Genomic DNA, 15,123 nt, shown 5'->3' with positions numbered 1-15,123 from the left:
GTTCTGTAGTTTCAATACAGATATAAATGAAAAGTTCTAAAGAAAGACATTCCAAAGTTCCAAAAGACTTTGAAGTACAGACTTTCAACTTAAGGGTAGTCTTCTTCAGCTTATTCCAGCTCAGCTGGTGTCTCTTGAACCCAACTGCAAAAGTGTGAACAGCACAGGTTTCATTGAGCCGATTCCTAATCCAGACACATTACAGATGTATAAATTTAATGCAAATTAGCAGGTCTTATTTGCTTCTGTGCATAAGTCTCTGAGTACAGAATGCAAATTTGCCATGGAAAATAAACATCCCAACCAGAGTTTCATTTGAACTAGAACGATCAGTTTCTTGTGCATCACAAGAGATTATTTTCTCTGCTCTCCAGGGCAACATCAGGCTTTCCCAGCAGCTATACATTTAGGCTTAGTCACAAAGCTCAGATCATCAGTTTAAGTAACAGAAAGTTTGGATGCCTTACTCCACCAAGACCTGGAGGACCAGGGGGGCCTGGAGGACCTGGTGGACCATCTTCACCATCTCTGCCTGGTGGACCTGGTGGACCCTAGGGTCAAAAAAAGGAAGATAAAGTGAACATTAGAAGTGGCTAAAGAAATCTCTCAAGTAGTACATCCAGGCACCTACAGCACACACTACAGCAGGGTCATATGTGCAGGTTCAGTATATGGTTAACTTAGAAAAGCAGCATAGCCTGAATTTACATTGCCTTGGCAAACCTCACATCAGGGATTTACTCCAGTTTCATATTTGAGAAGACCTATGGAGGCAACAATGGATCCATGACCCTCAAGTGACCCATACAGACCCACACAGCCCGTCAGATTCTGTTAGTGAGAGGTTCAGTTTGACTAGCTGAGGATCTGTGGAGATCAGTATGAACTAACATAGATCCAGAGTAAGTGGGAGGCCAGTTATTAATCAGTCTAGATTATTTAATAGTCAGTGACAATAAAACAGTGCTTCTCTACAGATTTTTGATACTGTCTCTGTCAGAACCTTTTACAATAGCTTGAAGTGACATGAGTTCAGTCCAGCGACATTTGTCCCTATTTTCTTTCATCCTTAATGCACAAAGCTGGTCAAGTTTTGCCGTTGTGCAGTTGAGGTGAGGTATTTCATTTGGTCTGTATTCTGGAGCCAGGTCAGATTAGATGAAATCCATAATAGAAGTTTTATGGATTTTTAAAGCAGGAGGGTTAGTCTTGCTGCCTTCAGGAAAAATCATGTATCTCATCTCACTAAACATATTTAGTTAGTGGTAGCCTAAAACAAATTGACCAGATCCAATCTTCTTACTAGTTTCCATTATGTTTGTCAGTATATCATGATCCAAGAAATCTTTAAGAGCTGCCTATGAATACTATGGTATTTTGATTTTCCTAAGATACACAAAAGACTCATGGTAACTACACACTGCCAGGTAAGGAGGTGAATTTCAGAAAGCTTTACAAAAAGCAGCAAGGATGTTTGAAGCAAACCAGAAACACAGATCCAGGCAATATGAATGAACATGACAATTAAATTATTCAACTATCCTTATTTATGGTTGCATTTGGAGTAGTCTTTACAGACCTTCTACTAGTCATCTACTTTGACTAGTAGAAAGTAGATGGCAAATGCCTAGATGCCAAGAGGACAAGCCACCTTTGAAGGCTTGTCTATTGGGGTTTGTCTATTTGCGTTTGATACAGAGAGCTTATCCATATACCATATTTAAAGACTCCATCTTTATATGTCAGCTTTCCCTTCTCCATTTTCATGCACTACTTCCACCCTGGACAACCAGAAAAAGGTTTTTCAAGCCTTCACTTGGGAGTTCTAGGTTGCTGACTCAACTCAACCACATCAGCTCAGGCACAATGGCCACAATCAGAATGTGGGACTGCTGAGGCAGAATGTAGGTAACTTGTTTCTTTTTAATTGAATAGTACATGCAAGCTTCTCCAGATGCATTTATTTAATCTCACATCAATGCCTCAATTTCAGTTTTTCCCTACTGGTTTTCCAACTACGTTCAAAGATTGCAAACACATGAATGTCAATCTAATTCCTTACCCTTTCTCCCTGTGGCCCTTTGTCTCCTCTAGGGCCCTGTTGGAAGGAAACAAAACTTAATGAGCTGCCATGGAAACTTTCCAGGACAAGACAGGGAAACACATGTGTTAAATAGAATTAATGTATATGAAAAAGGGAAAGAAGACTGCATATACAGGTCCAATAGCTGTATTTTCCACAGACAGCATATCCTTTTCCCCTAATAAACTACTGGAAATAGTCACTGTGATTACCAGGTCAGTTAAAAGTATCACTGCACAGTCCATAGAAGTACTTGCAATGTTGGTTTTAGTTTCTACTGAATAACTGGCTCTAATTTAACAGTAAATTTGGGAATAAAATGTAACAGTGATTTGGGAAACTAAATAGAATCTCTATAGCCTTTTAGTCCTCTTACAGATACTGCTGTACTCTTCCATTCATGCCAATCTTTCCAAAGTATCTCTGGTTGAACCAGAATGCTACTTTGATGCAGTTTAGTTCCTGGTAGGCTTAGTTCTGCTCTTGGGAAAAGCAGCTTAAATCCAGTATTGGAATCTACCCTGGTGTTAAGATGTTGCACCCATTGTCCCCTCATTTTTTTATCTCCTGCTCATCTCTGTGCTACTGCTTAACCTCAGGGAACACTGGAGATCATGAACATAGTCAGTTTTTCTTTCATGCAACATTCAGCAAAATATTCATCTGCCTAAGAATATCTGACACCATCTCTATTCCCACGCAAGAAGAATTCAAATGCTTACCTTACGCCCTGCAGGTGCCTGGGGAAAAAAAATAATTCAAGAAGAAAATGAAAACAAAGATACAGTTTCTCCCAATACTTTAAAATTAAATCACCTACAAACTTAGACTCATCTTCTTGCATAATTTTTCTCAGTACGGTGTATTTAAGTATGCCCTATGGTTTGAAATTACTCTAAAGGATAGGAGTTTATTAAACAGCAAAGATACTGCATTAAAACCTTCCATTGAAGACCAGCAATCCTCTACCTCTTCCAGCCTACAAAAATGGCATTTAAAAAAGGTCACACCTGAGTTCTTTCATAATCCTTCTGTGCAATGAAATTCAGACAGGAAGGCTGGCTTTAAAGTAGAGTCATCTCCAGTCCAGACTGGTAGGGATAGGATCCAAACAGCACTGCTCTGTTATTTTCTCCTCAAGGTCTTTACACCTATGAAGGCAGTCTCCTAAAAAGGCCGTCCCACTTGAGAAATTGGGGTGGGGACCTTCCCAGGCAGTCCCTTCAGGATTTAGTGGGTATCTTTTCCATGACCAGCTTGGGATTTAATGTTAGTAAATAATACTGCTATGTAAAAGAAATCTAGTCTGTCACCTGAAGCTGAGTGTTACATGTTAAACAAAAAAAACAAATACAATTATACTGACCTGACTCACATCTGGAAAGAGAAGGGAAAGAAAGGAACGAAAAAACAAAAGGGAGATAATTAGTGTGTGGATTTGGTTACTTTATAAGCTTTACAATTCAGTGCTTTTAAACCAAAATGCAACTCTATCAATTTTATTAATGCAAGACGAATTTTCCTAGTGTAATTTCTAATGTTTAAGGTGATCATCTCAAACTGTAGGGTGGGACTGCTGTGCATTTCAAATTCAAAACCAACTTGCTAATGAAAGAAATAATATGTTTGACACAGTAAAAACACAAATCTGTTGGCTGCTCTAAACATGCTTAAACCCATGGGGGGAAAAATGCACATACAGATTTTCACATACGCATGCACGCAGCAGCTGAATAAACCCACATGGGCTGACGTGTGAAGATATTAAATTGTAGGAGTGATCTTGTATCTGAATATAAAATGGCTACATCTCAGTTCCTATGGGGAATGGTTCTAAACATCCCTATTCCCACAATTTCCTGTAAAATACAGCGTATGACAGAACAGCTTGAAACTATTACATGCCAAATAGCAAATAATTTTATGTAGCTTGTACACCAAGTACACACTCTTGCTAATCAGTTGGAGACACTAATCCTCAAGAATCTGAGTTTCAAGCAATTAAAAAGTATTTCAGCTGTAACTCACCCTAGTAAAAAGTCTCACATCACATTTAAAGCCAGCAGTCTGACATGGCCACCGACAGTTTGTTGTGTGGGTTTCCACAGTGTCACTTTGTCACTGTGTGATCATACTGAGTTCAGATGGTTCAAGCAGTCCAGCAAAAAGGTAACGACACCCAAAGTGCTGAACACTGCAGGCCACCGAAACACGAGTCGCCTGTGCTAACTCAGCATCAAATTCAAAACTTCATTGCCCCCAGGTGATGGTGACACTGGTGAGGGCTTATTTCGGGAAAATTTCGGATCCCACAGGAACTGCGCCTTCTCCTCAGCTTTTGCACTGTCCGGCACCGGGCTGCGGAACGTGCCCGGGGCGCAGCTGCCGTGCGCGGGGGCAGGCCTCAGCCAGGCCGTCCCGCCACAACGCCCCCCAAGGGCCACCGCCGCGGCTCCCTCGCTGCACCCCCGCCGCTGCCAGGGGGGAGGCGGGGTACGAGGGGCACTTTCTCGGGGACTCCGAGCGCCATGAGCGGGCAGCGTACGGCTGCTCCCCGTTCCGCCGCCTGGGACCGCGGTCAAGCCCCAGGTCCACGCCAGTCCTGAAGAGGAACGGTGGCGAGGTGTTAAAAGGGTGACTTGAAAGGATGCTGTCTAAGGGTGAGGCAAGGGGAAGGCTCCCACCACAGTGTGTAGGGGAGCTGCGATTCTCGGGAAGTGAGGGGGAGACGAAATCTTCTTCCGGGCGAGAGAGCCGCGCTGTATCCTCAGGGGCCCCCGCTCCTTTTCGCACTAGAGCTAAGCAAGGATCCTACTCTGCCTCCCTCCTCCTGTCCTGCACGGCCTGTCCCTCCCCGGAGGCACCTGGGAGGGCGGGCTCAGGGAGCGGGGATCCACCCGGAGGGGCGGCTGGGTCTGAAGGAGCCCAGCAGCCGGTGTCCCGCGGCGGCCAGGCGCTGCCTGCAGGTGGCGGCGGAGGGCTGCGGAGAGCCTGCGGGACCCGCACCGAGCCGCCCGCTGCCCGCACGCCCCGCGGAGGGAGGGGGTGAGCTGCCTCTATCGCTTCCTCCCGACTCCCCCGCTTCGGAAAGCACGGCTGAAGGCTCCCAAAAGTGCAACTCTGGGTGCAGCCCGGCTTGTTCGGATCGCTGCAAAGACTCTTCTAGCCTTTAAGCGTCTGCACTTCAATTAGGGCTTTGCGTTCTCCTGAGCATCCGTGGTTCTCTTTCCTTTGGTTGTTTTTAGTTGGTTGTTTTTTTTCTCTTTTTTTTTTTTTTTTGGGGGGCGGGTAGGGGGGGATCTCGCTGGCCTTTTGCCATCCGTTTCTACTTCTGAGGGAAAAAACAAAAAAAAGGCGGCTAGGTTCAGATCTGGGATAGAGGTGGCATTTTACGAGATGGTCTCTGTAGCTGCAGCTCCCCGCACACTACCATCCGTGGGGAAGACGTCTGGATCAAGCGCCGATAAGTCGGCCAGCCACCCCGACACCACCCATGCCACAAACAAGCTGAAAGCACTTACGTTGGCCTGTCGCTAGGAATGAAGTTACTGCAAGCAGCAACAAAATCCGCGTATCCACAAAGCTGAGCATGTCTAGTTGCAAGACATGCAGACTCCTTGTGGTGCCGAAGTCCCTGGTCGGTGGTTTAGCTTATTACCTATGGGACGCAGGCATACAGGCTTGAGGAGTTAACTCCAAACTTAGCAGAAACCTCCTGCCCCGGGGATGCTAAATTAATGAAGCCCCGCTCCGCCGTATTTATACCACAGGAGGGTCCCGGCGCCGCCAGTCACCGGCGGCGGCGCAGCCAATGGGAGTGCGGCGGCGGCGGGGCCCGCGCGGCTCCCAGGCTGTCACGTGCCCCCTCTTGTCTCCGGCCCCGCGGCGGCAGCTTTGGCAGCGGTGGAGCCGGGGCTGGGCTCGGCTTGTGGGGGGGCGAGGCGAGGGGAGGGAGGAGGCAGCGTTAAATTGGTTCCATGCTTTGAGGACGTGGACACTTTGAGGCTTTCGGAAGGAAAATCTGACTCGTTGTCTGCTTTTTTTCTCCCTCCCCCCCCTTTACCTTTTTCCCCCCCCGGTTTCAGACGTCCCCCCCGCCCCTTGCTCTGCATTTCTGGGGCTTGCGCGGCCCTGAGCTTTCGCCGGGCGGCCGGTTGGCAGCAGCCCGGAGGGCGCTTTCAGGGCTTTCAAAGCGGGAGCTGTCCAGGGCCTGCGGAGCATCCCGCCTCGCTGGGATGACGGCGGGGAAGTGGCCCTGGCAGCCGGGAGCAGGCTGGATCCTCAAACTCGCCTCGTCGTCCCACCGCCACTGAGGGCAAAAGGCGATGCTCCTCCCGCACCAGAGGTGCGGAGGCGCCTCACCCCTCAGGCACAGGGTGCGGGGAACTTGTCACCCTGGTCCCTCGCCCCTCGCTTTCCCCGCAGCGAGCAGGGACTGCAGCAGCGACAGCCCCAGCACCCTTGTCGCAGCCGACCGCAGGCAGAGCCCTTTCGCGGTTTGCTCTCCCCAGGGAGATCTCTCCGGCCAGGGCGCGGGCAGAAAGCCTCTCTAAGTTTCTTCTCCCGGCTTCGTGGGCACTCGGGCAATGTGTGAGGGGGAAGCCTGGAGTAGCGCAGCACTTGGCCATCCTGAGCACTCTATGCTGGTTAAACAGACCCCGCGGTCGCTCTCCGGCGCAGTACAGGTGCTCCCGGTAGCTTCCCTTCCCGCCGGCCACCTGCGTGCTCAGCTTGAGGGGAAAGCTGGCGGGATGGCTTGCCACGTCTGTCCGGCAGCTGGCTTCTTCTCGGGAGGAGGAGGGGAGAAGGGGGCGCCGACCGCCTCACAGAGCGCAGGGAGGCGAGGGGAGTGAGAGGAGCTGACCGCGCCCTGCTTCTGAGAGTTGGCAGGGCCAAGCCGCCCCTCACGGTACGCAGCGACGCCCGATCTTCCCGGCCCCAGGGACTGGGGTCGGGGAGCTGCAGTCACTTGAGATCGCCCATTTTGGCCCCGCAGCGGCTAAGGGGAGCTAACATGGTCCCACCGAACGGGCCAAAATCCGGCGGCAGCCAGCCCGTCTCCCCGCCCAGGGGCTCCTCCGAGGGAGGCAGCGAGCCCCCTCCTGGGCCCCCTCTGTTCGATGAAGGGAGTCCCGGGAAGGGGTGATGGCGAAGGCAAGTGGGAGCTCCGCCTCAGAGCGGGTCCCCCCTTCCCTGGGCCGGAAGGGGTGATGAGGGCTCGGCGGGACGCAGTACTCGCTCCCGTTCCCTCGCCCAGCCCCTGGGCGTGGGTCACCGAGCAGGCGCATCCCGCTCAGACACATCAGCGAGCCGCAGTCGGCCGCCACTCTGTCCGGGCAGCCGCGGCGAGGGAAGCGGGAGGCTCCCGGCAGCGCGGCCACACCGTCTCTCTCGGGGAGGTGAGAGGGTGGGTATCCAGCCCTGAGTTATCAGCCGCCTCCGGAGGGTCGTGCACGGAAAGCACGGGAAAGGAAGCTGGGTGTCTGAGGGGGAATCCCACAGAGATGGTGTTCCAGGAGTGCAGCTAGCACCAGACATCGCTGAAAGCAGCATCCCCGTGGCAAACACTTCCATATGTTTATCAATGATCTGCACGAGTTGATTAAGACACCCTCAGTAAGTTTTCAGATGACACTGTGCTAGGAGAGAGTGTTGATCTCTTGGGGGTAAGAAGACTCTAGCAAGGAACCTGGACAGGCTGGCTCAATGGGATGAGGCCAGTGATATGAGATTCAACAAAGCTAAGTGCCAGGAGCTGCACTTGAGTCACAACAAACCCATGAAGGCTTCAGGCTAGGGGAAGAGTGGCTAGCAAGCTGCCCAGTAGAAAAGAACTGGGGGTGCTGATTGACATGAGTCAGTGGGTGCCCAGGTGGCCAAGAACACCACCAGCATCCTGGCCTGGATCAGCAATAGTGTGGCCAGCAGGACTAGGGCAGGGATTTTACCCCTGGACTGAACACTGGTGAGGCCATACCTTGTGTACTGGGTTCAGTTTTGGGGCCCTCACTTCATGAAAGACATTGAGGTGCTGAAGGAGGTCCAGAGAAGGGCAACAAAGCTGGTGAAAGCTCTGGAGAACAGGGTGAGGAGCAGCTGAGGGAACTGAGGTTGTTTAGTGTGGAGAAAAGGAGGCTGAGGGGAGACCTGGCTCTCTACATCTCCTTGAAAGTAGGTTGGAGCCAGGTGGGGGTTGGTCTCTTCTCCCATGTAGCAAGTAACATAACAAAAGGAAATGCCCCCGAGTTGCACCAGTGGATATTTAGGCTGGATATTAGAGGAAATTTCTTGATGAAAGGGTGCTTATACACTGGAGTAGGTAGGTAGGTGGTCAAATCCCCATTCCTGGAGGTGTTTCAAAGAAGCAGACATGCGGTCCTGAGGGACATGGTTTAGCCCCAGACTTGGTAGAGTTAGACAATGGTTGGACTCAATGATCTGAAAGGTCTTCTCCAAACAAAACTGTTCTATGATTCAAGGAAAGGCAGCCTTACCCAGGCTGAACAGCCAGCCTGAAGCCTCCTTCATGTATGCTCTCAAGAGTGCTGATGAAATGGATGACATGCATGACAGGTAGCACACAGAATTAAACTGCAGCTGGCATAAAGCCCACAATTTGGATAAAATAACCCTTAGCATTAGGAAAAGATAGTCCAACAAAATATGGATCTAGGAGCATGAAAGAGGTTCACTTAATGTAAATGAAATTCACATGAGAGTCATAGTATCACAGAATCACCAAGGTTGGAAGAGACCTCAAAGATCATCGAGTCCAACCTGTCACCACAGACCTCATGACTAGACCATGGCACCGAGTGCCACGTCCAATCCCCTCTTGAACACCTCCAGGGACGGGAAGGTGCTCCAGCCCTCTGATCATCTTTGTGGCCCTCCTCTGGACCTGCTCCTGCAGTTCAATATCCTTCGTGTGCTGGGGGCACCAGAACTGGCAACAGTTCTCCAGGTGGGGGTCTCAGAAGAGCAAAGTATAGGGTGAGAATCACCTCACTTGCCCTGCTGGGCACTCTTCTTTTGGTGCAGTCCAGGACATAACTGGCCTTCTGGGCTTAAGCACACATTGCTGTTTCATAGCCCCAAGTTCTTCTCCTTGACCCTGCTCTTGAGCTACTCCTCACACTTCCTATATTTGTGCTTGGGATTACCCCCACCCAGGTGTAGGACATTGCACTTGGCTTTTTTGAACTTTATGCGGTTGTCTTGTGTCCACCTCTCAAGCCTGTCCAAGTCCCTCTGGATGGTATCCCTTTCCTCCAGCATGTCACCCAGACCACACAGCTTGGAGTCATCCACAAACCTGCTGAGGGTGCATTCCATCCCACTGTCTGTAACGCTGACAAAGATGTTAAACAGCACTGGTCCCACGACTGACCCCTGAGGGACACCACTTGTCACTGGCCTCCATTTACAGTATCACAGTCTCACAGTATCACAGTCATGACTTGGCTGGGCATGGATCATCATTTAGAGGGAGTCTTTAGAGTGCCAGTAAATGGTATGGAAGGCAGAACGTTGTTCTTTGTGCAAACAGCTCATAGCCATTGACTCCTAATAGTTCTTAGATATTTTAAAGCAGTTCTTTCAGAATCATTTAAAGGGACCTTTGAGAAATAGTTTAGCAAACAGACTTTTCATGAGAAACAAATGAGTTCTGTGTGAAGAGCTATGACAGCTGCTTCCTTTAGGTTTTGGTGCTCAGTGGTTGTGTACACTCAAAATACATCATCACTGATTATTCTCAGGAGGAGTAATGGCCATGAATTGTGGGTGACATGGACAGTGGCATTGAGTGCACCCTCACCAAGTTTGCTGATGACACCAAGCTGTGTGGTGCAGCAGACACGCTGGAGGGAAGGGAGGCCATCCAGAGGGACCTTGACAGGCTGGAGAGGTGGGCACAAGCCAACCTCATGAAGTTCAATAAGAGCAAGTGCAGGGTCCTGCATCTGGGTCGAGGCAATCCCAGGCACAAATCCAGGCTGGGCAGTGACTGGCTGGAAAGCAGCCCTGAGGAGAGAGACTTGGGGGTGCTGGTGGACAAGAAGCTCAACATGAGCTCTCAGTGTGCACTTGCAGCCCGCAAAGCCAATCAGATCCTGGGCTGCATCAGGAGAAGTGTGGCCAGCAGGTCGAGGGAGGTGATCCTCCCCCTCTACTCAGCCCTGGTGAGACCCCACCTGGAGTACTGTGTCCAGTTCTGGAGCCCCTATTCCAAGAGGGATGTGGAGGTGCTGGAGCGTGTCCAGAGAAGGGCCACAAGAATGATCAGAGGGCTGGAGCACCTCTCCTATGAGGACAGACTGAAGGAGTTGGGGCTGTTCAGTCTGCAGAAGAGAAGGCTCCGAGGTGACCTAATTGTGGCCTTCCAGTATCTGAAGGGGGCCTACAGGAAGGCTGGGGAAGGACTTCTCAGGATCTCAGGTAGTGATAGGACTAGGGGGAATGGAATGAAGCTGGAGGTGGGGAGATTCAGGCTAGATGTGAGGAGGAGGTTCTTCACCATGAGAGTGGTGAAACCCTGGAATGGGTTGTCCAGGGAGGTGGTTGGGGCCCCGGCCCCGGGGGGTGTTTAAGAGCAGGCTGGATGAGGCTCTGGCCAGGCTGATCTAGTGTGGGGTGTCCCTGCCCATGGCAGGGGGGTTGGAACTAGATGATCCTTGTGGTCCCTTCCAACCCTGAATGATACTATGATACTATGAATTCTCAAAAAAACCCAACTGATAGGTAGAGAGCAGCCTTGCAGGGTGTGGTGTTGATGGGGTCAGTAGATGAAAGTAGTGGAAAATTTCCCTTGATTATACTTAAGACTGGTTTTCCTTCTTTTCTTTTCCTTCTTTTGTTCCTTGAGGTGTTCAAGAGGGGACGTGGCACTTGGTGCTGTGGTTTAGTAATCAGGAGTGCTTGGGTGACAGGTTGGACTTGATGATCTTTGAGGTCTTTTCCTACCTTATTGGTTCTATGATTCTATGAAGGTTACATGTTTAGGACTTGAGGAAATCAAAACACAGGTTTAGTCCACCTTTAGATAGCAGACTCAGTTGATTGTAACTGGGACCAAACCAATTTATCAAGATTAAATAAATTCAGGACACACAGGCTGCTTTTCAGATCATTATCAGTTCAGTCTATTGTTCTTTGACACTGAAAACAATCCAATAAAATAATGCAATCATTAATATGCTATCTCATTTTACACCTAAAAGATAATTTTAGACCTAAATTTTTAAGACCATTTAGACTTTACTTGCAGTCCAATTAATAAAGCTATAAGCCTGCGAGCTGTTATAAACAGCCTTCTACTCTGCCTCTGATTCTGTTCTCAATAAGAGAATAAAATAGAACCTCACGTTGACTTCAGTAACAGCAGAGGCAACTATTCACTACAGTTGTATACCTCACAAGTATTTAAGACATATCAGAGAATTTTTTTCCTTTGTTTTTCAGCTTTAACCACCTAATTGAATTATTTGGGTCATTATGCCTGCCACCTTTAGAATGCTGACTTAAAGCATAGAAGATTATCAGCAAAAACAAAAGGCAAGACAAAAATAAGGCAAATGATCCTCTTAAAATTATCACCAGAGTACCACAGAATCACAGAGTGGTTTGTGTCGGAAGGGACCTTAAATATTACCCACTTCCAACCCCCCTGCCATGGGCAGGAACATTTCCTACTAGATCATCTTGCTCAAGGCCCCATCCAACCTGCCTTTGAACAATTCCAGGCTTGGAGCCTCCAGATGGAAGCTAACTACTGAAAAAGTTCGCTGCACAGTTAGAATTTCAAAACAACAAAACCAAACCCCGCAAAGAGCCCACAGCTGGAACTGTTCATAACAGGTGGGCAAACAGTCTTTTGAATTTTCAGTGAGTGTAATAATAAATGACAGTTTTGCATATCACGAGATAATTTCCGGCTACAAAGAGTACAGAAATGATGATTTAATGGAAAGAAATCTATCTCAGTGGAGGAGCACCTTCAGCCTGATCCTGCACTAAAAAGAACGTGACTTGGTATGCATGCTGACAGTGAAAAATAAGCAGCAGTGCAAGTAATGGCTTGCTTCAGACAAGTGCACATCACTGAAGTTAGCTTCTGAAGCAGCTACATTCCCACAGGCAGTGGCTGTAGTTTCCAAATGCATTTTGATGCTAATTTGAAAAATGAGGCAGCTTGGAGATATAAGAAAGATTCAGAAACAGCATTGCTCTGTCAGTCCACACTTTTCCATGACTTCAAAACTTTTCATCCCTTGTCATCCTATAAAGAAAGAAACTCTTCAGCAGAGGCCTGAAGTGCTTTCATCTCCTGCCACTGCTACGGACAGATGTCTGTTCTGCTTCATGTGTAGTTACAACCCCTCGCTCTGGAAGGAGGATGCAGAGGAAATCATCTGAGTGCTGATTACTTTTGTGTGTCCTACCCACAGCTTTCTGCTTCCCGTTCACTGAAAGGACAAACAAGATCTCCTGCTGCAGACTAGGAAAAGATCTTAGAGCATGTGAGTACAAGGGTTCATGGCAATGCTCATGTCACACAGCGGCAAATGTGAAATCCCTGCAGATGCAGTCACTCATGTAAGGCTTGCCTAAGTGCAGTATCTTGCTGTGTCCCAGAATTACTTGTACACCACAATGTTCCCATTTTGAAGCAGTAGAATTAATGAATGTGTTGGGGTGTTTTTCCCTACAAGCATTTTTAGGGCTGGTTGTGCTTTGTCAAAACATGTAACACAGTTTAATAGGTTATTGTTCATTGCTACAGCTTGTGGCATTGGAGAAAAAAAACAACAAACACTCAGGTGATTCCATGAGTGGTGCAACCAAAAAGACCTTATCAAGAGATGTGGCATACTTTTTAAGCACTTCAGCTCATACCTTCTTCTAGATTACTCTTCCACATCTCTCTCTAGGCTCAACTCCCTCTGTCCAGCTATCAGCAGGGCAAAACAGCCTGATCTGGGGCTAACCCCAAGCATGCTAAGTATATTTGTGCTGATTAGCCTGCTGGTAAGCCAGACTGGACAGGCTCTAACTCACACTGCAGCCTTTCTTTCTTGGAGTTGATGGTTTTAGTCTTTTCCCTCTGCCTGCCAGTTTCATGAAACTTGCAGAATCTTCCTATTTTTCTAGGTCTTTCCATCAATTCCACTGAAGCAGACTACAAGGTTAGAATGCAATGCAGGCAAACAGGGAGAATGCCAGTGTCCTCTTACTAAGGTCTATTGTGCCTTCAGATCTAAAATGTGTTTTGCTGAATGTTGTTGATATTCTTCAGCACAAAACACCTTCTTAAATGTTAACTTTCCTTGTTAGGAAATACCACTAATGCATGAAGAGTGGTAGCTTTTCATTCTTTCTCCTACAACATTTTCCACTCTTTGATAATGGTTGCTTAATCTTGCCCTGCTATATTTCTACATGGACTTGTGAGATGCTAAACACCCTGGTTGCAATTGTTTACTTCACTTTTTTCATAGGATGATATTTTCACATAGCAAATTTTAATAAGATACTGAGGTATTGAGCAATAAATCAGTGGAATCCTTGAAAAATTGCCAGGTGAGAATTGAGGCTTGTGGTTGCTGCACCATAAGAAGCTAAAGGCAGTGAGAAGAGCTATCTTTCAGTTATCACCTGTACATTTCTGTTAGCCTGCTTACCACTGTTTTGTGTGCTCTTTGAATATTTATACTTCCGCTAAGAATGTCAGGACTTAGTTATTACTGGGTTGGTGTAATGGTATGTAAGGTTGGGAAATACCAGGGAGTCATAGGTTTTGGGTTAGAAGGGACCTTAAAGATCATCTAGTTCTAACTCCCTGCCATAGGCAGGTCCACCTGAATTCAGTTTCTCACCACCTGAATTCAATAGTGGTTATAATTCAGCTTTTCACTCTTCTTCTGCACTAGGAAGGTGTCTAAAGAAGTTATTGGCCATTAAGGTGCCACTTGGAGGATGTTGCCTTGATAGCCAGCTCTGTCAGTCAGTTCTAAAGAAATTTTGGAGGGAAATTTGTGACTGATCATGGCTCTGAGGGCCTGAGGCATTAGCTTTGAACCACAGCAAGGTGGCTGTGTTCTCTCTATTGTTTTTATTTGTTACACCCATTTCTTAATGAGTTTGTCAGAAATTGATTATGTTGTCACTTGCAGAGACTTCACTCCTTAAGTAAGGCTGTAAAAGAACCAGAGCAAACAGTAAGCCCTTGTCTTCAAGCCCTAATTTGAACAATATGTGTGTTTACAGAGAGCCAGCTAACAGCTATTTCACTGTATGATTGTGCTGGAGTCTCTTGGGTAGGCAGAATGTAAACATATCTTGCATTTCGCTGTAGGAATAGAAGACAAAGTGCAGGAAAAGATGTAGAGGGGGGCCTGGCCAAGGTCAGGAGATGACTTAAGGCAACCTTTGCCTTCCAAGTATGACTATGTGTGTATATGTGATACAAGCTCTTCTTAAGGTTCAGACCTACTTACATTGCCACCTTTCAAAGAAAGCAGCACTTTAGAAATGTCCACAGTTCCTGGGCTTGTCCCATAATTAGCTGAGCTGGGTTCTTGTGTGCTTTCTACCTGGCATGTGAGTGTAGAGTCAGCTGGGTGCTGTGTGATGGGGAAAGCAGCTAGGCTCAGTCAGGTAGCACAGGAAAGAGACAGAGGGAAGGTGAGGAGCTTTGTGAAATGGCTGCTCTTCGTCTGGCACCAAACATCTGCTTCTCTCCTGGTGGGCCAGGAGCTGCAGCTGTGTGCCAGCTGTGAGGGAGTAGGAGCTGTGTGGGAAAGGCCTCAACAAGGCGTAAGAGGAGCTGCATTAGCAGATAGAGCTGGCTTTGCAGGGAGTGGGTGCAAGCACTGGAGGGAAATGGGCATCATTTTCCACTTGATTTCTGGGTTGTTCTTTAGGAGCTGGGACTAAAGAGCTAATAATGGAGAGATGCAGGTCCTGAAAGCTTGGTTGACTTGCTCCAGCCCACCAGAAGATTCTTCACTTTCTTTTCTATAAGAACTTCTATGAGATTT

The 15,123-nt window shown here is 47.9% G+C and overlaps 1 protein-coding gene across 1 annotated transcript in view; it reads right to left on the bottom strand.

Annotated features, from left to right (window-relative positions):
* COL1A2 (collagen type I alpha 2 chain) overlaps nucleotides 1-5,813 on the bottom strand; it is a 40,532-nt gene extending 34,719 nt beyond the window's left edge. The window contains exons 1-5 of the mRNA XM_068157031.1: nucleotides 5,605-5,813; nucleotides 3,450-3,460; nucleotides 2,806-2,823; nucleotides 2,063-2,098; nucleotides 468-551 (exon numbers count right to left, since the gene is read on the bottom strand). Coding sequence (XP_068013132.1) covers nucleotides 468-551; nucleotides 2,063-2,098; nucleotides 2,806-2,823; nucleotides 3,450-3,460; nucleotides 5,605-5,674 — 219 coding nt within the window. The 5' untranslated portion in view covers nucleotides 5,675-5,813. The remainder of the gene's footprint in view (nucleotides 1-467; nucleotides 552-2,062; nucleotides 2,099-2,805; nucleotides 2,824-3,449; nucleotides 3,461-5,604) is intronic.
* Between the last annotated feature and the right edge of the window lie 9,310 nt (nucleotides 5,814-15,123).

The sequence above is a fragment of the Melanerpes formicivorus genome, unplaced genomic scaffold (genome assembly GCF_026170545.1).
Source record: "Melanerpes formicivorus ecotype bairdi unplaced genomic scaffold, bMelFor1.0.p_v2 SCAF_35, whole genome shotgun sequence".
NCBI classification, from domain to species: Eukaryota; Metazoa; Chordata; class Aves; order Piciformes; family Picidae; genus Melanerpes; species Melanerpes formicivorus.
The sequence above is the reverse complement of the archived record's forward strand: the minus strand, read 5'-3'. Positions and strand labels throughout refer to the sequence as shown.